Source organism: Pantherophis guttatus, chromosome 1 (genome assembly GCF_059756535.1).
Source record: "Pantherophis guttatus breed Tessera chromosome 1, ASM5975653v1, whole genome shotgun sequence".
NCBI classification, from domain to species: Eukaryota; Metazoa; Chordata; class Lepidosauria; order Squamata; family Colubridae; genus Pantherophis; species Pantherophis guttatus.
Genome location: NC_142063.1, coordinates 203,786,991 through 203,810,753, shown reverse-complemented (window position 1 = coordinate 203,810,753; position 23,763 = coordinate 203,786,991). Strand labels below are relative to the sequence as shown.

The 23,763-nt window shown below is 41.9% G+C and overlaps 1 protein-coding gene across 3 annotated transcripts in view; it reads right to left on the bottom strand.

Annotated features, from left to right (window-relative positions):
* Positions 1-23,763, bottom strand: part of LOC117674299 (fibrinogen-like protein 1) — a 25,834-nt gene extending 2,071 nt beyond the window's left edge. Inside the window, exons 1-8 of one of the 3 annotated variants that reach the window (XM_034432236.3) lie at positions 23,403-23,522; positions 21,525-21,550; positions 17,339-17,428; positions 16,107-16,317; positions 6,562-6,721; positions 5,296-5,393; positions 2,582-2,670; positions 1,603-1,793 (exon numbers count right to left, since the gene is read on the bottom strand). In XM_034432236.3, coding sequence (XP_034288127.2) covers positions 1,603-1,793; positions 2,582-2,670; positions 5,296-5,393; positions 6,562-6,721; positions 16,107-16,317; positions 17,339-17,419 — 830 coding nt within the window. In that variant the 5' untranslated portion in view covers positions 17,420-17,428; positions 21,525-21,550; positions 23,403-23,522. Of the gene's footprint in view, positions 1-1,602; positions 1,794-2,581; positions 2,671-5,295; positions 5,394-6,561; positions 6,722-16,106; positions 16,318-17,338; positions 17,429-21,524; positions 21,551-23,402 lie in introns of all 3 variants that reach the window. The other 2 variants (XM_034432235.3, XM_087886828.1) reach the window with 2 other exon arrangements.

Here is a 23,763-nt window from a genome sequence, read left to right as displayed (position 1 = left end):
AGTCAACTGCCAGGCAAACTCTCTAGAAATAGAGGCAATTCATCACCACTGTTACCCTTCCCAGGAGTGGTTGACCAACCAAGATCATAACCAAGGGAAAATCTAAAAAAATCCTAGGGTAATGTCTAAGGAAATAAAATCCTCTCTTGCATCGGTGAATCATGAGCCACGATCAGGAAAACACTGAAGAACAATGGTATATGTTGACAGGATTGTAAGAAGAAATCCACTGCTCTGCCCCCCTCCCCCACAAAAAACATTCTACAGTTTGCAAAAGAGCACATAGATAAACCAGAATGCTATTGGAAAGAATGTTCAGCGGACAGATGAGACCAAAGCAATCCTTTCCGCTTGATCATATTTGGTAAAAGATAAACAGTGCATTCTAGCATAAGAACCTTATTATCCCATCTATGAAACGTAGTAGTGAAAGTATCATGTTTGGGCCTGCTTTGCTGCCTCTGGACCAAGACAGGTTACCATCATTGGTGATGAAACCATGAGTTCCTCTGAATTATATCAGCAAATTCTGTACGAAAGTGTCAGGGTACCTTTCCGTGAACTGAGGCTCAAGAGAAAGTAGATCATGCAGCAAGAAAACAACGATCGCAAGTTGTATGATTGAAGAATGGTTAAAGAAGAAAGTTAATGTTTGGTACGGCCAAGTCAAAGGCCTGATCTTAGGCCCATAGAAATGTGGAAGGACCTGAAGCAGACAGTTCAGGAGAGGAAGCCCGACAATATTCGTGACTTGAAACAGTTTTTCAAGGAGGAATGAGCAAATGGGCAAAAATTTCTCCAAGCCAATTATGCAGGGTTGATCAACAGTCTTCAGAAACATTTAGTTGCTGGCAGAGTTATTGCTGCCACATGAGGATACACTGGTTACTGAAACAAAAATTGACATACTTTTGCCTTGCAGCAATTTGTAGCTTTGGGTCATTTTACTCAACAAATCAATGAACAAGTATAATGCTTTTAATTGGGTTCTCTTTATCTAGTTTTAGGACGTGTGGAGAACTGATCTATTTTAAGTCTTATTTGGCAAAAGCACTACATAATTTGGCCCACGAAGAGAACCAATGTACTTTTGTTCTCTACATTGCAATTCTCCTTGTTCACCTTTTGCCACATGAAATTGTGTTAATAATGGTAATTTTTTTTTCTAAACCTGCTTGCATTTGAGCATAGCAGCAATGGAAAGGATGGAGGTTCTTGTGCTCCCCTCCTGAAGACATGGAGATAATGCTAGTGCTTGCAAACTGATTTGTGTTCATCTCTTTTTAAAGTCCACTTTCCCTTTAGGGAAACTGAAGATGGCTCTTTTTTCATCCTTTCCCCCATCCTGAGGGATGAATTAGGCTAAGTGAGGGTGCCTGGTCTCAGATAAATCAGTGAAGCTTCCTAGCTGTGGAGAAGGAGGAAACCTGGATTTCCTTACCTATCTCTGTATCACATTTATTTTTCTCTACAACTGGCAATGGGTATATCTGAGTGTGACACACAAAATCGCAAACCTCCCCAAATTCAGACATTGAGAAGGGAGATCTGCTCAATTGCCTTCTCTTTTGACTTCAAAAGGGTTGCTGCTAATTAACTCACCTGTTAAACCACCAGCCGCATTTGTTCTCTTCTGCGCAGTTGCCTGTTAGGAACCTGTCATGGTCCCGATCAGGAGCAGAGAAGGGCATGCCGTTGAGTGATGCAGACCATTGGCTCTCAAAGTTGCTCCCCCCAGACAAAGCATTCCCGGCAGTCCCGGAATAAATGCCAAACCATAGCCTGTAATTGTTCTGAAGGAAAGCCACAGGACCTCATGTTACTAAGTTTCAAGATTAAGGAGCGAGTCATATGTCACAGACTGCTGCCATCACAAAGTATCACAAAACCTCAGAGCCTAATCACATGGAAGCCAGCTATGCTTAGTCTTGATTAGCACCCAGTTAAAGCTTTTCATGGATTAGGTAGAAATTGGAGCATTCCATAATTCCCACCCAACAATGGCACCGTTTAAATATGGAGCCCCTGCTAGCAGTGTTTAATGGCCCACAAATGAAGACAGCATGCAGATGTTCCCTGCCTCGCCTTCAACCACTTCTCCCAAGCGCCAACAATGCTCTTTTGACCTTCTCAGCCTTTGGAAACGTAGCTTTCTAAATGCCAACCCCTTATTTGACATTTCTGCATTTGAATGGAGGAAGGGATGGCAAGTGGTAATTATGGAGGGAAGGGGAGCCGTTTCCCTGGTGAAGCAGAATGCTTCCATAAGAGTTTCCAAATTATGATATGATTTCACCTCTCTTGAGGGGATCCTAGTGGGTTCTTTAGAATCATTGTTACGATTTTCTGGACTTCTATTCTAGAAGCTCGATTTACCAATAAGACTTTTTTCCCCATGATTTTCAGCTCAAATTGAGTGGAGATTGCTTCAGTTTTCTGTTTATATAGGTCTTTGGTCATATATTTCATTTACTATATTAGCTAATGGGGATCCTGATGACATAGTGTTCTATTGTCTGCCAGCTCTCATATGACAGGTCTATAGGACCATTTATTCATCCACATAGGTCAAACTACTCACTGTCTCATTCCTGATCTGGAAGTCATCATAAATTGCATATCTTCTCTCTCCATGCCAGTCCATTAGATCAATTTTCAGTGAAATTCCTCCTAGAATATTAAAAAAAAATTTTTTTTGGCTAATAAGAGGCATAGCGAACCATTCACTGCAATTTTTGCAAGAGTGAGCAATCTTTCACTTGAGGGACCACATTTTTAAAATACTATTTTTGGTGAATTAGAACTACAGGGCAGGGATGATATTAAGGTGTCATGCAAACAAGACATTTTTAATTGAATTGTTGATGATAAACATTTAAAGTGTGTAAAGCATGACTAAAGGCTTTGTTCTATCTTTTCTCCCTTGAACTTGATGGAAAACTATACAAATTGTGATTTTCTGCTAACTTCTGGTGGAAAAATCCTGTCAGGGTTACAGTTCTAGCCCCCTGTATGGCCAGCAAGGCTATGGTTCTTGTTTCAATATTTTTATAACCATGTTACATGCAGAAGAAAAAAAAGCAAATATTACATTAAGAACAGAAAAGCAGCACAAGCAGAAAGGGTTAGCCACTCTCTTCAATGGTACTGCATAACCATTTTTATTTTTATTTTGCATTTCACTTTGATGAATACTTGGGCACTGAATAATATTTAGAAAACAAATACAGTATGAAAGTTAAAAACAGGAATCATAATTAATATTAAAATTAATACTGACATCATTCAGTAATGAAAAATTAAGCAAAATGGATGCATTTTACATATTTTTTGTAAATGCAGAGAGATTGAAGACTAGCTGCACCTCCAGAAAAAGTAGCTGGAAAGTCATGCAGGAGAAGACCCTTCCTCACTTGTCAGAAGGACTTGCCTCTGAGAGGGGAAAAACTTCAAAAACTGCTCCTGAGAACAGTATCTTTATAGGAGGACTGATAATCCCTAAGAAGATTGAGCTCTACATTATCTAGAGAGGATCAAAAATTAGTATCACCACCTCAATATTGGGCCTAGGAAGCAATTGGTAGCAGCATCTACCTTGTGTTAACCCTGAAGCGAATCTGGCTCGGACCATCTTTGCGGCTTCAGGGTTGCCACTAGATGGGAGGAGGAGGAAATAGATAACTGGGGGTTTGTAGCCTAAACATAAAGTTTTCCTGTGGGAACCAAGGACCTAAAACAGATGGCTGGAAAGAGGAGGAGTAGAGTAACTAAGCAACCTGTCAGCATCTCTATTGGACAATATGATGGATGTCTTGGGGGAAGAGGAGAACTTTCACTTTTAATTGAGTGAAAACTGTGGGAACTTTCAGAGTCAGTTTTCACCAGTTGTACCAATATGATATATCCAATAAATTGTTCTTTGAGGAATCTACCTGCCTCAGAGTTCTGTTTTCAATGGGTGCATTACTTGGAACGCTGACACCTTCACTAATCACAAAAAAACAAGTAGGATCCAATTTATACAGTCTGTCATCTTATACTCAGATGACAGTCATCCTTGAGTTTTAGACTACTGTAGGATGGAGGTTGAAAAAACATCCTGGAAGAAGGCAATGTCTAGCTGTTTGCATCTTGTTGATAAAAAAACCACATGCGTGTTCAATGATATTCCTAGGAATCAAGCTTGACATGAAAGAAAATTTCAGTCAAACCCAATGAAAATGGTCCCAGACAAACAGTATTATTCAGAAGTAGATGGAACTGCAAGTTTACATCTTGCTAATCCTACATTACATGAATTGGAAGGTATCTTAAAGAAAATCTAGTCCAGCCTACTGGTCAGGGCAGGAATTCAATCAATCCCAACAAGCAGCCATCTAGGTGCCAAATGAAAAATGCCCAACAAAGAGAAAACGGGGACCAACAACATGTCTAAAGGAACTATAGATGCTCAACAGTTGGTGCCATCAGGAAATTCTTTCTAATATTCCACCTAAATCTCCTTCTGTTGCAACTGATTAGTCTTGTTCTGCCCTTGGTTTCAACACAGAACAGGCCTATCCTACCTTGCATACTGTATAACATTTGTAGTATACATTGCTATTGTATCCATCCATAATCTCCTATTTTGCAAACTAAACATGTCCCCCTCCTTTTTTTTTTTTTTTTTTTTTTTTTTACAAGCGAAACATTTATAATGCTTGGTTTCTAGACCCACTGACATCCTGGTAGATTTCATGTGTAATGTGATCTGAGATCCCACTGGCCTTTTTAACTGCTATATCCCATTCCCTTTTTTTTTTTTTTTTAGGCAGAGAAGAATACATTGCATTCCTAAAGCGATATTAATAGTCTTCCTTACTAACAGAACTAGACCTGTTCTGGCCACTTTAATTATAAATAAGATTATCTGGAGTCACAAAAAATAAGCATGGGCAATGTGACCCATAGAAATCTATACTGGACCCCACCTCTGTTCCCATACTGTATATATCCCATACCAGGTCAAGTCTTAGTAATATACTATTCTCTTGTTCTTCCACACCTAAACGTGCCTAGATTCTCGCATTGCCTGTCCTTGATGTTCGTCAATACTGTGTTCCTTGCTATTTTGTGTGGAGGCAAGAAGAAACTATGAGGTCAAACATATTTCTACCACTATACATAATTTATTCTTAATAGACTCTTCCAGAATTTATTATAAGAGAAATGAAGAACTAAATGTCTGCATTCACTAGTGGGCTAATACAAAACATTGATTTATCTGTGTTTAAATTAATTGATAGGTATCCTTACCATTGAAAAGAAGATCATAAATTTTATCATTACCAAGCCAATATTCATCATTCTTGCCCTGTAATTGTCCAAATCCTTCTTTGTAATCGAGCCATTCTCTGCAACAAAGAGGTATACACGAATTAGGCTCAGTAACTTAGTGCTAAGTAATATGTGATTATAGTATTTTAATGATTATTACCTTTACATCACATCTATTTTTCATGATAGAATTCAAGACAGTGTACATGAGATTTTTTAGGAATATTACTTAGAATTTGCTGTAAAAATGGCAGTTATTGTATGTATTCAGGCCATTCCGTCTGATTACCAGCCAATTGCCTGTAAGCCCCCAATTGGGTTGTGCTAATTTTTTGTTTGATTAATTAATTAATATCTCAGCTGTATTATTTTTAGATAATGGAGATAACATACAGTAGAAAGAACATCATGAGTCAATCATTGTTCATCCACAGCTAAAAAATAAGACCACCAAAAATGTTGTCCATTGTCCTCCCTCTTGAATTACTGCAGAGATACAGGGATAACAAAATTATTCTTTCTGTGCTTTGTATTCAGTGAAATAAAATCCATTTCTAGGGCCTCCCCTTCCACATTTCTACTTTACAATGTCTGCATTTATTTGTGCCTTGTTGAAAAAAAAATCTAAGCAGTTTCTCTGAGAAAAAAATATATTTCTGGTTGTATAGCTGCCTTCTCCATTTAAAGCCTTTTGAATATTGTGAAAATAAAGAATCCCATTTTTGTAACCAAATACATAGCTAAAAAGCTCTAACCACAGTTGTTTGCTCCTACAGAAGCTGAAATAGAGGGAGGTCAGAGGCACAGTATATACAGTATATTGCAACCATTACGGTACAGACACAACACCAAAACTCAGAGCCAGGAACTAAAACAGGAATTTTTGCCACAGGAAAACAGTTGGTCTACAACTCCTGCAGAACTACCATGTTGCAAAAGAAAATATCAGTTTTGCCAGGTCTTCAGATAAACCTGCAACTATAAAGCAACACAATTTGGCTTTTGAAATCCATAATCCTGGAGAGAAACTGAGAACAAGACTTAATTCTAGCTGGGGGATATGTATTCTTGCATTTCATTTGGAAATATATTTTTCTAAATGTGTGTGTGTGATTCATAGCAAATAATGTCTGCAAATTTTATGCACATCTTTGTCTTTGTGGGGGCATTTCTTAATTTGGGATGGCACATAAAGAAGCCGTAAAGTCTTTCCAGGTGAGCTATTAACTACACTCAAAAACTTACCGGTAGAAATTTTCTTTGCCGTTGCACCGCCGTTGAATTACTGTCCAACCACCTCCATCTGACATATCACAGTACACAAGAAAAGGTTCTCTGTCCTGTCGTGGTTTAATTCTATAGTACCCACTTTCTCTTTTTCCTCTGTTAAACAGCATTGCACAATCTAAACAAAGCATCAAAACAAAACAATAATAGCTCCAAATATTGGAACTACATCCAGCAATCCTGCACAGAACAGGAAAATGTTTTTTTTTTTTTTTTTGGTATTCCTTTATTGCCCCAAATTCATAGGATATTACTATACATCTAAATCGTGGATGCATTTATTTAATATCCCATTTTCTCTGAAAGAGCTGAAGATGATATGTAATGACTCCCTCCTCCCATTTTATTGATTTACTTATCAAATACATACACTGCCCATTTCACTTTCTGAGTGGGCGATTTATAAATAAAAGCCATAAAACCACATAAAAAACAGCATTAGAAACAGAATTGAAAACAGAATTGAAAGCAAAGTCTAAAAAGGCAGTGAAAGTGCCCACAAGCCACCACCCATCCCAGGGTTGCTTACTACTCATAGATCCCCATGCTAGCTGGCAGAGCTAGGTCTCCAAGCTTTTCTGAGGGCCAGAAGAATGGGGGGGGGGTGCCTTATCTCAGGGTTCAGAATGTTCCATAAGGCAGGGGCAACAGAAGAGAAAGCTTTCTTCCTAGACCCCACCAGTTGAAATTCTTTACTGATGGGTTCCATAACAACCACCCTCTGAGGTAAGCTGGAACAGAGTGACTGGCCTTAAATCATCCATTGAGCTTCCACGCCAGAGAGTGGACTTGAATTTGAGTCTCCTTGATGCCACACTTGGCCAGTACATCCTCCTGGCTGGGCAATTCCCAATTCAGGTGGTTATGGAGACTCTCCATCTCATCCCTAGTTTTTAGAACATCTGAAAGAAAATCACTGCTTTTCAATGATGTGACTTTTCCTTCTTTGGGGCCCAAAGAAAGGGTGGCACGGGTGAGCAAAGCTTGAGATGAAAGACATCCAATCAATTCCTTTGAATCTTCCAGTGTGTGCTCAGACCATCCATTGCTTTCCCAGGCAAATAAAACTGAAACATATCCCAGAGGTACTTTTCAAAAGACAACTGGAATTTCTTGCCTTTTTCCTTGAAAACATTTTGCTTCTCATCCAAGATGCTTCTTCAGTTCTGAAGAAACTTCTTAGATGAGAAGCAAAACTTTTTCAAGGAAAAAAACCAAGAAAGCCCAATTGCCTTTTGAAAAGCACCTTTGAGACAACCATCACCTGGATGATTGAGAATCTCCATAAACATTTAAAATTGAAACTGTTATGTCCTTATAAGGACATCCACCGGGGGATTGGTCACTTCCACCGGTGGGAAGTTTGAACAGCTGTCATTGGCCGGCTGGCTGGCCCGAGCAGAATATAAGGAGGCTCGGGAGCCACTGCCGGCAGTCTGTTTTTCACCATTCTAATAAAGTGCTGAACGGACCAGAGCTGAGTCGCATTTCTTTCCAGCGCCGATCTAACACTGGCGACGAAGGACTAGAGAAGAACCGACGAAGAGCTGCAAGCCAACTGCCACCTTAAGCAAAGAGCTGAAGCACAAGCTAAGTCATTACCATGTCTGGACCACAAATCTCAATGGCTCCATTCAACCCGAGCACTGAGAAATGGAAGTCCTTCATGGTTCGCTTCAGGCAGTTCCTGGCGGGAAGCGGCTTCACAGACCTAGATGACAGAAGAAAGAGGGCTCTCTTCCTGGCGCACTGCGGGTCGGAGGTCTTGGAAATGGCCATGGACCTCGTGGCACTGCTGGATATCGAGCAGGATATCGAGCTGCAGGAAGTGCTCCAGGACCATTACGCCTGAGTAAGCACGCCTCTGGCCAACCGATTCAACTTCCACCAGAGAAATCAAGCAGAAGGAGAATCGGTCAAGGAATTTGTTTCGGCGCTCTGGAAGATCACGGCCAGCTGCGAATTTGAAAACGTGGACGTTCAGCTGCGGGACCGCATCGTCTTCGGCATGAGGGACAGCACAATCCAGAAAAAGCTCCTCAGCCGAAAGAAAGTGTCCCTAAAAGAGGTCATCGAGGAAGCCACAGCTGCCGAGTCCTCCGATAGGGCAGCAGCCGCAATGAGAAGATCCAAGGGGATCCACAAGGTCTGCAGGAACCCACAGCCATCATCGGACGAGACCTCTACAGGGTCAGACTCTGACTCTGAGATGGCCGTCCATAAGGTCACAAGACCCCAACGGTGGGAAAAAACCCAAGATGGCAGACGGGAGGAACGTTGTGCCAGCTGCAAAGGGGACCATCCATGCGCCAGATGTTGCTGGCGGGATGCAACTTGCAGACGCTGCCAGAGGAAGGGCCACATTGTGGAAGCCTGCAGGGCGGCAGAGCCAAGTTTCGAGCCTCCCAGACCCACGGACCGCGAATACCAGAGGACATCCAAACGGTCCCAGTACCCGCGGGTGACGGCCACCCCAAGAGCAGAGGGATCCACCAGACAACAATTGCACATGCTGCAGCAGAGGAGTCTGACAAGTTCCACGTGACCGTCTACGTGGAAGGGGCCCCATGCCCCATGGAAATAGACTCAGGCTCACCGTACTCCATCATAGCCTGGGACCAGCTAAAAAGACTTCAACCGCGGCTATCCAGGAAACAGCTAGAGCCATTCCAAGTGAGGTTGGTGGATTTCGGAGGGCACTCCATCGGCATCCTGGGACGGACCAACATCTGGGTGAAGTTCAAGGACTTCGAAGGACGCCTCCCCATCGCCCTCGTCAAGGAAGCCCGTCCAACCCTACTAGGCGTGGAGTGGTTCAAGCCCCTAGGGCTCACAATTGGCGGAATCAACAAAATTCAGGCTAGTGCACTCGACCAGCTATTAGAGGACTTCAAGGACGTCTTTGATGGGAGCCTAGGTAAATTTCTGGGGAAACCCATTTCTTTCAATTTAGACCCCAAAATTGTACCCATTCGGCTCAAGCCCCGCAGAGTTCTGTTTGCCCTCAGGCCTAAGGTGGATGCCCAGCTAGATAAACTAATTGCCCAGGGCATTCTGGAACCGATTGATCATGCGGCATGGGAGACCCCCATTGTGACTCCCATGAAGCATGATGGATCTGTGCGCATCTGCGCCGACTATAAGTGTACCATCAACCGGGCACTGCCGCAGAGTGCATATCCCATGCCAGTGGTGCAACATCTGTTGCATTCGCTTGGCAGCGGGACCATTTTCACAAAACTGGACCTGGCCCAGGCTTACCAGCAATTGCCAGTAGACGAAAGGACTGCGGAGGCACAAACAATCGTCACACACAGGAGGGCTTTTAAGTGCAACCGTCTCCAATTTGGAGTCAGCGCCGCCCCGGGAATTTTTCAATCAATGATGGAACGCCTTCTCCAAGGCATTCCTGGGGTGGTCCCTTACTTCAATGACGTACTAATCTCTGGAAACTCAGAAGCCCAACTGATGGAACAGCTCAGGCTTGCCCTACAGCGGTTCCAGGCAAAGAGCCTAAGAGTTAGAAGGGACAAATGCATTGTTGGGGTCCAGGAGGTTGAGTTCCTGGGCTATCTAATCGATAGCAAGGGCATCCACCCCACCAAAAGCAAGGTCAGGGCTATACACAAGGCTCCAGCCCCCAAATCAAAAACGGAGCTTCAGGCTTTTCTGGGTCTGCTGAATTTTTATAGTGTTTTTCTGAACCAGAAAGCCACCGTTGCTGAACCGCTCCACCGCCTGCTAGGGAAGGCAGTACCCTGGAAGCGGGAAGAGGAAGAAGAGGCAGCATTCCGGAAAATCAAAAGTCTTCTCTCCTCCGACAGCGTCCTCATCCAATACCATGAGTCACTCCCACTGATCCTGACCTGTGACGCCTCACCGTATGGAGTCAGAGCTGTCCTCAGCCACCAGCTGCCCAGCGGCACCGAAGCCCCCATTGCTTACTTCTCCAAAACCATGTCATCAGCGGAGCGGAACTACAGCCAGCTCGATAAGGAAGCCCTCGCCATCGTAGCCGGCATTAAACTCTTCCATGAATACCTGTATGGAAGGTCGTTTACAATTGTCACCGATCACAAGCCTCTACTTGGACTGCTTGCCGGGGACAAGCCAACGCCACCCTACATGTCACCAGGATGACACGCTGGGCCATCTTCCTCTCCGGCTACGCCTACAGACTCATCCATCGCCCTGGCAAGAACATCTGCAATGCTGATGGCCTCAGCAGATGCCCCCTGCGAGAACCAGTCGTTGACACCTACCCTCGGACTTCACCACATAGACAATTGACCAGACATGCCCGGTGTCATTTGCAATGGTGGCGACCCACACACTGAGGGACAAGACCCTCAAACAGGTACTCTCATGGACATTGAGGGGTTGGCCGACCAGAAGAGTGGGCGAAGAATTCACCCCATTCATACAGAGGCAGCACAAACTGGCCACCATGAACGGCTGCCTCCTCTGGGGTGACCGGGTCGTGATCCCTCCCACACTACAGAAGAGCACCTTAGAAACCCTCCATAGCGGCCATCCGGGCATAGTTCGCATGAAGGCACTGGCACGGAGCTACATTTGGTGGCCCGCCTTGGACAAAGACATAGAGGCGTGGATCGCTAGGTGTGACCCGTGCCAAGCGACGAGACCAGCACCCCCTCAAGCCCAGCCGACAGAGTGGGAGCAGCCCAGCGGCCCGTGGTCAAGAATACATATCAACTTTGCTGGGCCAATGAACGGAAAGTCCTTCCTCATCGTCGTGGACGTGTTCTCAAAATGGCTGGAGGTCATCGCGATGCCATCCACCACGACAGAGGCCACCATCAGGGCACTCCACCGCCTATTCGCCACACATGGGCTGCCGGATGTCCTGGTCTCTGACAACGGCCCGCAACTCACAGCCAAGACCATGGAGGATTTCCTGGCAAGCCAAGGCATCCGGCATGCCCTCATCGCCCCATACAGGCCAGCTGGAAATGGACAAGCAGAAAAAATGGTACGGCTCACGAAGGACACGCTCACCAGGATGGGCCCAGGAGACTGGCAGGAACAAATCGACAAGTTCCTGCTGGCACAACACATCACACCGCACGCCACAACGAAGAAAAGCCCAGCCGAGCTTCTGATGGGGAGAAGGCTCCGCTCACCGCTAGATAGACTCCATCCACAGTACAACCCGAAAGACAAGCCGATCAACCCACCACCGATGCGAAGCTTCGCTCGTGGAAACTTGGTGTTCGCGCTAAACTTTCAGGGCCAGCAGAAGTGGATCAAGGGTCGGATCGGGAGAATGATGGGCCCAAGATCATACGAGGTGGAGCTGGATGACGGCCGGTCATGCAGAAGGCACACTGACCAACTCCGCAAAAGGGGGAGGGGAGTTGAAGGAAACCACCCCGTCGAGGTAGGACTGCCACACCCAGACGAGGTAGACCTACAACACCCCGTCGAGGTAGACCTACCATCCCCCCAGCAAGGTAGGCCTGCCATACCCAGACGAGGTCGGTCTGCAACACCCCTGCGAGATAGGCCTACCCCACCCCAACAGGGTAGGTCCGCAACCTCACGGCGAAGGGGACGACCGCCAGCAGCGCAGCCAGAGCCCAGTAGACCGGGGCCAACCCAGCGGGACGAGGCACCAAGCCAACAGCGACGATGGCCAGCGACCCTCCAAGACATGGCATCACCAGTACCAGGACGAGGTAGACTGGGGACAACCCGACCCGGAAAACCAACACCAACCCGACCGAGTCGACATCAGCCAGCCAGACGAAGGAGACCTACGCTGGCACAGCGAGGTAGGACATCAACCATACACTCCCCCGCATCCACACCAACCCGGCAGAGTCGACCACCACCACCCCAGCAATGTCGACTGGCGCCATCACACCGAGAGGACCCAACGCCAGCCCTGCAGGGGAGGACTACAACACCCCACCACCATTGACCGGGGAAGCCCACAGAAGCAAGCCAGAGGCCAAAAGAAACAACCAAGGGTCCTACCGGGATTCAGCTGTCCAGTCCGACTCTGTGATGAACGACAGGAACCGACCCAACATCATCCAGCAGCGACAAGGTAATCCACCAGCCGCGGGGCGAGCTGGTCACTCCAGCCGGAGGCACTAGGCGAAGCCCCGCACACTCAACGGCCAATTTCCGGGACTGCCCACCGGGGGGACGAGAACCAGCAGGAGCCAGACCCGTCGGGAGCAGCACCGGAGAGCGAACTGTACCGCGCAGGTCAGGTAGGACCATTGTCCGTCCCGCCTACCTGCGCGACTATGTGACTCATGTACGCCACAGAATGATTGACTGAGGACTAAGAGGGGAGGGGTGTTATGTCCTTATAAGGACATCCACCGGGGGATTGGTCACTTCCACCGGTGGGAAGTTTGAACAGCTGTCATTGGCCGGCTGGCTGGCCCGAGCAGAATATAAGGAGGCTCGGGAGCCACTGCCGGCAGTCTGTTTTTCACCATTCTAATAAAGTGCTGAATGAACCAGAGCTGAGTCGTGTTTCTTTCCAGCGCCGATCTAACAGAAACAGTTAAAAAGTGTAGCTCATGGTCTCAAAAAAATTGACTATACCTTATTAAAAGCTACAAGTGAATAATTAGATTTTGTGGAAGAGGAATCTGAACACTGATTTGTTTTGTATGTCCCATTTGTTCAAATACCAATCCTAATTCTGGTGTAGACACAGATAAACCATAGTTATTTAAATCTATTCATAAGATTTATATCAGAGACACAGAACGTTTTCAGTCCCATTTTGGGAAAGATTTCAAAAGCCGTACTTCCACTCTGATACAGCCAATGTTAAAGCAGATAGAGCCCTTCTCTGAAAAACGATCCTTCTAAATCTAAAACAAACAACAATTGCATAATCTTTCTCCCAAATTCTCAAGTTATCAAGACATAATTTGAAGATGCTGCCTTTCTACATGCCTTCTCAGTGGCAAGGTCCGCTAGATTCAGAGCAACCTGTTCTGACCTAGGCTTCCTTAGAAAGTATACAGCACTATCTTAGTCCCGGCAAATCTCTTTTATTCATACGGCTGTGAATTATTGTCATTCCCAGTCCGAAAGCCTTCTCAAACAGTCTTGTTTACAAACACTCACTTTATCTCCCTTGGAATGCTGCCAGAGAACTAACTGCTACATGCAGGGCAAGGCCAAACTTAGCAGAGTCAAACAGAACTTTCCCAAAGCTTTTACCAACCAGATGAACTAATTGCTTCCTGCAAAAGCTCATGTCCTGTTTGCTTTTTTATCTTATGGGAGGGGCCAATCATCTCCAAGCCTTACTCCCAAGTCGATCCTGTTTTCTTAATTACCTCCTGAGGTCCGGACCATCCCCACCCTATTGGCCTTCCGAAAAGCAGTGAAGACCTGGCTTTTCCGGCAGGCCTGGGGCCGTTGATCTCGCTCTTGTGATCTGGCGAGATCCGGCCATGAATGCCATGAATGAGTTTTTAATGTTTTTAATGTTTTTAATTTTTAAATGTTTTTTTATAATGATTTTTTAAAATGTATTATGAGCCTCACTGAGTCTTCGGAGAGGGGCGGCATATAAATTGAATAAATTAAATTAAATTAAATTAAATTAAATTAAATTAAATTAAATTAAATTAAATTAAAAAATTAATTAAATTAAATTAAATTAAATTAAATTAAATTAAATTAAATTAAATTAAATTAAATTAAATTAAATTAAATTAAATTAAATTAAATTAAATTAAATTAAATTGTTCCTGTCTTCTGGCAGCTCTGCACATGCGCACACTGGGAACAGGCTCTCACTGTTTTTCTGCCTCGCTGATGTCAGGTTCTGGAGGCAGCAAAGAACTACCAGATGGCCTTGGCCACCTCTCTGCCTCTGACTCAGAGCCCTCGTCTCAGCCTTTCCCCAGACTACAGGACTGGCCCACATTCCTCCCCAACCTCCTCACTGTTCAAATCTGCTGTCAGCTCTCCTGGCCGCTGGTGGGGCACAACACAATCACCAGAATAAACATTTCGTGTGAGATTACATTTCCAGGTAAGCAAAATTTTGCAAAGTAAAAACAAATGAAAGCAAAGAACTATAGCTAAATATAGTTTACATTTAAAGCACTCACCATATTTTTCTATCTTGATAAATCATTCTTGCTTCTGCCACATCCATACTTAGCTTCTATACACCGCCTACTAAACTTTCCAGTTCTCTTATTTAAAAATTTCGTCCATTGGACCCAACAACCACTTTATTGAGTGTTTATCTCAATCTATTCATTTTGTTTTCATATAGTGTATTCCTTTAGTTATTAGATCCTCGTTCGTTCTATCAGTCAAAACCACCTTAACATATTTCTTTCAGACTGGTCATTCTCCCTTTTGTACTTGATCCACACTCATTCATCAACAACTCTTGGTCTTAAGTTTGGCTTCACCACATTCACTTCTTGAACAATCCATTCCTATTGTTTTAGCTTGCTTTTATGTTTCTTAAGACCTGCCCAACTCTCACGATATAGGCAGAATTTCACTCTTATTCAAGCTTTTTTGTTTCTTTAACAAGCATTTTTTTCTTGCAACAGATTACGTAGTACTACTTGCCATCTTTCTATCAAGATTTATACTATTTAAAATCTCTCATTTTCCCATCTTTAGTAAATGTTTTTTCAATGTATACAAATTAAACTTTTCAGTCATACAGTGGTACCTCGGTGCTCATCAGTAATTCGTTCTGGAAGACACGTCAAATACTAAAACCGGTGGGTCTGAGAAAACTGTGTGACTTACCACATGACCCACTATTTTGGCTAGAAGAATAGAATAGAATATCAGAGTTGGAAGGGACCTTGGAGGTCTTCACATCCATCCCTCTGCTTAGAAATAGATAGTCACTAGGTAGCCGGACATCAGCCAGTTCTTCCTTGCATGTCGACTACCAGGAGAAAGATTAGCGCCAGGATAAGATTTCTGCTTCAAAATGCATCATATTTGACGAGTTTTGAAGGGGAGGTATGACTGTATATTCTATTTTCTTTGTGAACAACTATATATACCTTTGTTACATTAATTTCCAGAGCCACACACCTCATCTGCATCATACAATTTTTCTAATGTTTGCTGCAAATCATTTGGGTTCCCACTGGTCAATATAGCCATCCCCAATTAATTGCTCTCAAGGCATTTTGGACTACAAATCCCTACTTCTCCAGGAAATATGGCTCTTAGGATGTTTGGAACAGAAAAAAAAAAGAATAATAGTTGGAAGAGACCTTGGAGGTCTTCTGGTCCAACCCTCTGCTCAAGCAGGAAACCCTATATCATTTCAGACGAATGGTTGTCCAGTCTCTTATTAAAAACCTCCAGTGTTGGAGCACCCACAACTTCTGAAGGCATGTCGTTCCACTGATTGGTCTAACTGTCATAATATGCCTGAAAACTAAGAGTCCAAAGAAGGCTATCCTAACAAGATAATTCTCAAGAAAGACAGATATATCCCCTAAATAGTGTACCTTGGTCATAGACTAAGAGACTTCCACTAGTTATGGGCAAAAATATATCCAGAGGTACCATCTTCCTGGCAGAGAAAACTTTGCTTTTTCTTCTGTGATAGTTGTTCCCCAGCAAGTCTTTCAACTGAAATTCGCATAACTGGAATAAATCTTGAAGCATTTTCAACTTCTTCTGTAGTTTGTTGTTTTCTAAGAGGCATTCCTCCTTTTTCTGAAAGTAAGCGGAAAAATATTCGCCTGAAGAACACATCTATTTTTAACTTTGTATTTATTTATTTATTTTATTTTATTTTAAATTTATATACCGCCCTTCTCCCTGAGGACTCAGGGCGGTGTACAGCCAGAATTAAAAAAACATGGAATACAAATATTAAAAACAATTAAAATATATATAAATTTGGCCCAAAATTAAAAATACAAACCAATTAAAACATTTAAAATTTCTTAAGCCAGCCCGGCTTGCTGGAAAAAGTGGGTTTTAAGGGCACGGCGGAAGGCGCTAAGGTCTTGGATTCTCCTTATCTCTGGGGACAATTGATTCCAGAGGGGAGGTGCCCCCACAGAAAAGGCCCTCCCCCTGGGGGTCACCAGCCTGCATTGATTGGCTGATGGCACCCTGAGGAGGCCCTCTCTGTGGGAGCGCACGGGACGATGGGAGGTCGTTGGTAGCAGCAGGCGGTCTCGAAGATAGCTAGGCCCGATGCCATGGAGCGCTTTAAAGGTGATAACCAGCACCTTGAAGCGCACCCGGAAGATAGAGTAAGATAAAGGTTCCTAACACGATCCTCAGCCTTGATTGTGTATTTGTTCAATCTATGGTAGTTATGGTCATTCAGCAATAGGATGCCAGTAGGGTTAGTGTACACACATAGTGTGTGTATGTGTGTGTGTGTGTCCCTGCACATGCATGTGTGTGCTAGCCCATACCATGTAGGACTTTTTCATATTGAAGGCAGCATGATTGAAAAAGGGAGCAGGCTGAAGTCTTATACACCACAACAGAGAATTGCTCATTATTGAACAAGTGAACGACAGGTGCGTTTATTATATATTTAGATTTAAATGTAAATCTATTATAATCCTCAGCAATGGCTTCAGTGTGGACCAAATCAAAAAAGCTAACTCTCCTTGAATTGAGAAAATTTCCAAATATTCAGCAATTTTATAGCCACTCAGGATTCTTTTCTTGGTGTTAGTAGAAAACCCATCACATGTATCCAGCTTCTACGTACCGAGAGTCGTGGTGCAGGTGAACAAAATGGTCCAAGGAACAGGAACAGCAGCAGAAGCAGCTGAATCATTGGGATATTCATTTGACAGAGCTGGGAGGTGAAAGGGGAGGACAGGGATATCTTGTATTACATGCTGACAATAACTTATTTTCTAACCTTTTCCTTTTTTGACATTGAGAGGGCTATCCCCATGCCTTCTCTTCCCCTTGTTTCTCTAGATGATAACTAATTAAAGCATGTGCTTTGGCACAGTTTTATTTCTTTTTATTTTTACATCTTTTATTTTCTATTTATTTGCAGTATTAAAAAAGAGGAAAGTGTTATTAGTTTTGGTTTTGTTGCTGTGCTTTGCCATTAATATTTTGCATTTCCTACACACTTCCCACCGGGTGGCAGCAGAGATGCAGAAGTCTTTTTACTGTATTTGCTTTGACACCAGCATTCTTCAGTATATCTATAATTCAAATTTCTTGGGTAGTTTGTTAAGACAGAAACCAAGCTTGCTGTCATAAATTATCCTCTGCAGATTTGGATGCCAGTTTCTGCTTGGAGATTCTCTAACAGGACTCAGATTAATTTATAGTTCATCTGGTGTGCAAGGCAATCTCAGATTCTCCTCAACTTCTTGCTGTTTATTCATCTGCTCAAATCATCTCCAGCTACAGCACAGCAGTCCTTAGATTTATAGGCAGACAGTATTGCTATCTGATTCTATTCCAAAGTGATTGAGATATAAAGCATCACAGCCAAAGGAACACAGGGAGAAAAGCAACTTCCTTTTTTATTTGCTATAGCAGCAATAGGATTTTCACTATGATATGTTGCCATACTGGTTGCTTAGCTGATCTCCAAATATTTGTGTTGACATATTGCACTCAATGTAAACCTTAATGTGATTGAGGGAGGATACATGAACCTAAGCCTTTGAGATGCTGATCACCTGATACGTATAATTTGTGGGCTGCCTGTACTCATCTTGGTGCCAGCTTGCCAGACAATTGATCAACTTCCTATCAGCAATCAGTAAATTGTATTTGCACAAAATGCAAAATGTTAATCATGCCTCAAACACCACAGAATATGCCACAGAATATACAAAATGAAAACCACAACAGGTCATAGCTTATTATTCTTCCTACAAACTTCATTTTGTCTGGGGCTTCCTGTTTTATTCATTTAGCTTTGCTAGGGGCAAAAACAACCATCCCATTAGGGAGAAAAACCATCATTGTACGAAAATAGGGATGAACCGGTTCTCATGCAACACTCATGACATTCATGAGACTGGAGGGATATTTTACATACAGGGGTCTTCATTATTTTGACCATCAATTCTACCCTGCAAGTAAGCATTGTCCAGTCATTTTTAATTTCTCAGGTTGGTTCTGGAATTAAGAGAGGCTCAGTGGCAAATCATAATTTCAAGGAAACATTTTCAGAAAACATAGATTTATTCATGGTCTCATGAATGTCATGAGTGTTGTATGAGGACCTGTTGACTAACTGAAACCTTTTCATATACTGATGTACAGTACTAAGTTTATAGAAAGTCAAAATGAAAATAAGCATATGATGTACCATTAAGCATTAATGTATTAAACTTTACTGCAAAATAAATCTACTTGAGAAACAGATACAAAATAAAAATACAATAGTTAATGTCCACGCATTACAGAAATCAAAAACTCCACAAACCATATTATGTTTTAGCACAAGATGTGAATAGCAATAGAAATAGCCCTTACTTACTGTATATACTGCTTCACAGCGCTTTACAATCCTAAGTGCTTTACAAAGTCAACATATTGCCCCCAACAATCTGGGTTCTCATTTTGCCAATCTCGGAAGGATGGAAGGTTGAGTCAACCTTGAGCCACTTAGGATCAAATTGCTGGCAGTTGGCAGAGTTTGCCTGCAATACTGCAATACTACATTCTAACCACTGCGCCACCACAGCTCAATACCCAATGAGGAATTCTGTAGGTTCCACTGCACCTCCCTTATTATGCTTCCCTAGTTCAAGTATACAGTACTCATTATATGGGCAATTACATGATTGAATCCATTCCTCTGACAGCTTATAGCACAAGCCTATGTGTGTAAGTACTTCCCACTGATAAGTGGTTAGATGATTGCAGCCTTCTTGTCTATGAGGCAAATCTATATTTCTGCCAATGCTTTATACATTTTGACCGAAACCATAGACTACTTCAGATATTATGCAAACCACATTTGTACTGAGTAAGACCATATAACTGCAGCCATTTATGGGTTCCCTTGGTAAAGTTTTTATATAACATATTAGAAAACACACATATGTTGTGTCCCTACGAAAATGCAGAGACTGTATCTGAACAGGAAAAAAAAAAATATGACCGGAGTAGACCTATGTGCTCTGTGATTAGACCCAAAACATTGTGATCATAACACACTCAGAACATTTTGTTCTTTCCCAAGATAGCCATTTTTAAATTCTGAAAGCCCTTCAAATTGTGCCTGCCAAAGTTACTCCCTTTTCCAGGAATAGACAAAATTCAGAGTAAATCACTTCTCAGCTAATTACAATAACGACCTATAAATATTAGTTTACTCATGAAGCTCTGAATAGCATTTAAACCAAATAGCATTTGCACCTATTCTTCTGGCAACAATGTAAATTACATAAATGTGCTCCCCTTTTTAAAAAAAGAAGATGAAATTTTAACAAGTAATATTATCATTAGCCTATTTCATAAACAACAAAATTCTCAGAAGGCAGTTGCTTCACTGCTCTCAGTGGTTTTGACTGCAAAGTGAACATACTGGCCAAGTTCACTTATGCTGTTTAAAATATGTATAGTTTTAGCTTAGAATATTATGTGTGAAATCAGTAGGGACTTTACATGTGATATATAGTCTGAACCAGCCAATCTTTCCTCTCCCTCACCCTCTCTCTTCTACATGAAAACAGACTTAGAATAATATTAATATATTAAAGGCAACACATAGCATGAATTTATAAAATAAAAATAAGAAAAGGTAGATGACAGCTTTCAAATAATGCTATGAAGAAAACTAAGCAGATTAACTTCAGATATAAAAACCTAACTTTTGAGTTTAGTTGCTTGCTTGTCAACATTTCAGTACCCAACTAGGTAATATCATCAGTAAAAGTGACTGTGGGGTTTGTTCCTATACAGTAGTTTGCCCAGCCAGTATTGGTGGGATTATGGTTTTCTCCTTGGTAGTTCCTCGATTAGGATATTGTTTTCTGCTTGGTTGTTTGTCTGGTGTTAATCCCTGTTTATCTGGATCTTGGCTGCTAAAGAGAACGTGCTCACGTCTTTTTGTTTCCTTCTTAACTTTTTTGTTGTCTCTTGTGTCTAAATATGGTTTATTTCTGTGTGTCTATTGATAGCTGAAGTGTAGATTTAAAGTATCCTGACTTGACCATATGTGTTCCAGCACCTTAACCATAAGTGCACCTTAATTACATCAGTAATGTCTGCACGGTGTGCAATATTGCAGAGATATCAAAAGTAGCAAGATGTCAGGTAAGGAGTCACAATTCAAGCCCTACTCCTTTGATCGTACTTTTGACATTGCTGCACATACAAAAGGGGCAGGGCTTGGATCAGGATGACACATTCACCATTTTGTTAGTTTTGACACCCTCTCTTGCTCCCTTCCTCACTGCATAACAGTATTCCCACTAGAAAGAAGTTGAGCATTGGGCTTCAATGATGCTCTTCATTAAACCTAGGCAACGCTTCAATTCTCCCCCAAAATGCTTTGGGGGCTATGTCTTTTCTCAAAATCAGCAGCAGGCAGCTGCATGATGTTAGGAAAAGGGCTGCTGTTTTAAAAAGTTGCAAGCAGATCTTACCTACATTCTCCTGAACAGAACATATTTTTTGAAAACAAATCCAAGGCATTGAATATTTCTAATATGTGTTTTCTCAGCATTTCAGTAAAATCATAAAGGCCAATCCCCCTCCATTGAGCTGTACTGTATATAACATGATTAGGAAAAATGTGGTTGCCAGGTGTTGATGAACTGTAAGGCCTATCATCCCCAATCATTAGCAATGCTGATCTAACAGACTTAAGATCTCATTCTGTTGAGAAGATACAGTGGTTTCTGATTTCTTAATTCTTCAACTTTGTTTTGTTCAAGTTACTTTTATTCCAGCAATTAATTTCATACCTTTCAGATGTGTTGAACCTCAGCTCCTATGGAAGGCAAAGCAAGTATACAAAATAAGGTAAAAATTCTTATTCTGAGCTCCAGACCAGATCATTTCATGGAAATACACATGCAATTTTCTTGACAGAAATACATAAGTGATTTGTCTTCTTGCAAAGTTTTTTTAAAAATTTCCTAAATCTGGCCTACGGTCCTAGAATTCTTAGTGGTCTCCCATTCAGTACCAACCAGGCCCAAGCCCGCTTTTTGGGAAACCAGCCACTGTGTAAAATAAATAGGAGCCTTCGTGTTAGTAACAGATACCACTAAATCTATGCAGCAACAAGGACAACAACAACAATAGGAAGAAAGAATAACAAAACACAAGAGGAAAGCAAATTATGGAAATTCTATCCTCTACCTTTCGAAATGTGACCTAGATTCTTAGCCATTAATGCTGTAGAATTGAATGCAGCTGATTTGACTCTTTAAAAATATTATGTGAAAATTAATTACATACTAAAAGCTTCCCTCTGTCTCTTTTGTCTTTTTTATTTTCCTTATTTCTTCCATCTTGCCAACAACTTGGCCAATGATATTCCTGTGTCTTAGCGGCTGCAGCAGCTCTCAGCTTGGATAGAAACTGGTTGCAATAAACATACCAACCCCACCCCAATTGAGTAACTTGGCTTGTTATTGAGGACAGAAATATTTTGCTGGATAGAAACATTATAGTGTGGACCAGCATCTGTTTCAAATCAGCGAATAATAAAAATAGATACTGGATGTTTCTGCAAATTTAGAGAATGAATCTGTACTGCAACTCACTGGTGTTAGTCTCCCAGACTGTAAATATGGGATTGCCTCAGCAATATTTACTTTAGGCATTCATTATACTGCACACTTATCAGAGGAAACCCTCCTTAACATAGTAAACATATATATGATCATGCTATCAATTAATTTAGAGAGCTTGTGGTAGACATGAATTCTTGTGGCTTTCCTCTTCACACTTTCCAGCTACTCCTAAATGTTGGCTCCACATTCAATGAAAATTTATATGGGAGTACAGGATTTCACAGACTGGACACAGACAATATCTGTACTTTCAGGGAGATCTTTCAAATGATAACATGCTGACAGGCTTCAGAAATATCTTGTAGTGACAGAACAGTAAAACTACTTAATTCTGTTCTAACCAATGCAAATTACAGTCCACATGTATATCCTTAGGTAATAAGATACGGACTTTAATGAAACCAGAGTTAAGACCAAATTCCTTAATACAAAGTGCAGTCACTTTTCTCCTGGCATTTCCTTAAGCACCACCTACTATAAATTGTGCTTCCCCCTCACTTTTATATAGGAGTGTAGAAAAGTTGAAAGTCCTATATCCCGATCCATTGAAGAATATACAGCAGAGCCTCAGAATTACTATAACCAAGGGAAAATGCTACAGTTTGATGGCAATAATACATTTATTTTTAAAAAGTGATTAAATGTCAGATTTTATTTATTTATATCTGCCTTTATTATTTTTACAAATAATTCAAGGTGGTGAACATAACCAACACACATTCCTCCTTCTATTTTCCCCACGACAACAACTCTATGAGTTGGATTGAGCTGAGAATCAGTGACTGGCTGAAGGTCACTCAGTTGGCTTTCATGGCTAAGATGGGACTTTAACTCAGTTTCCTATTTTCTAGCCTGGTGTCCTAACCATTAAGCCAAACTAGCTCATTCCCTCAAATTGTATAAGCAAATTAGGAGATATTCACAGGCTGTAAAAATGAGTACTATAAATCTATCTGAGAGCTTTTTTATAATTAAAGATAAAACAAATTGAAAACGAACATATACAAATGTGGTAGAAAGATGTAAATGAAAAAAGCTTACCCTATTTGTCATGGTTTGATGCATTCAAGTGCTTGAGCAACTGAAGATGCATGAGTTTTGCTTCTTCTGTAGAGATAGTGTGCATGCTTCCCTATCTTCTTCCCTCCCTACCCTGTCAACAAATATAAATTTATATGTAGGAAAATCAAAAATATGTCAAAGGTTTTATTAGAAATACGTTCAGCTCCCTCTACTGACAATAAAGGGCACAAACTCTGGAAATTTTAGAAAAAAATCTTAAATGACATAGGTGCTTCAATATGCAGAAAGAAGAGAATTTGAGTTTTTGTCCTTTCACTGGAAAAAGAGGATAGGAAGGGAGAAGAAAACAGAGAGAACATGACAAATAAAGGCCAAATCC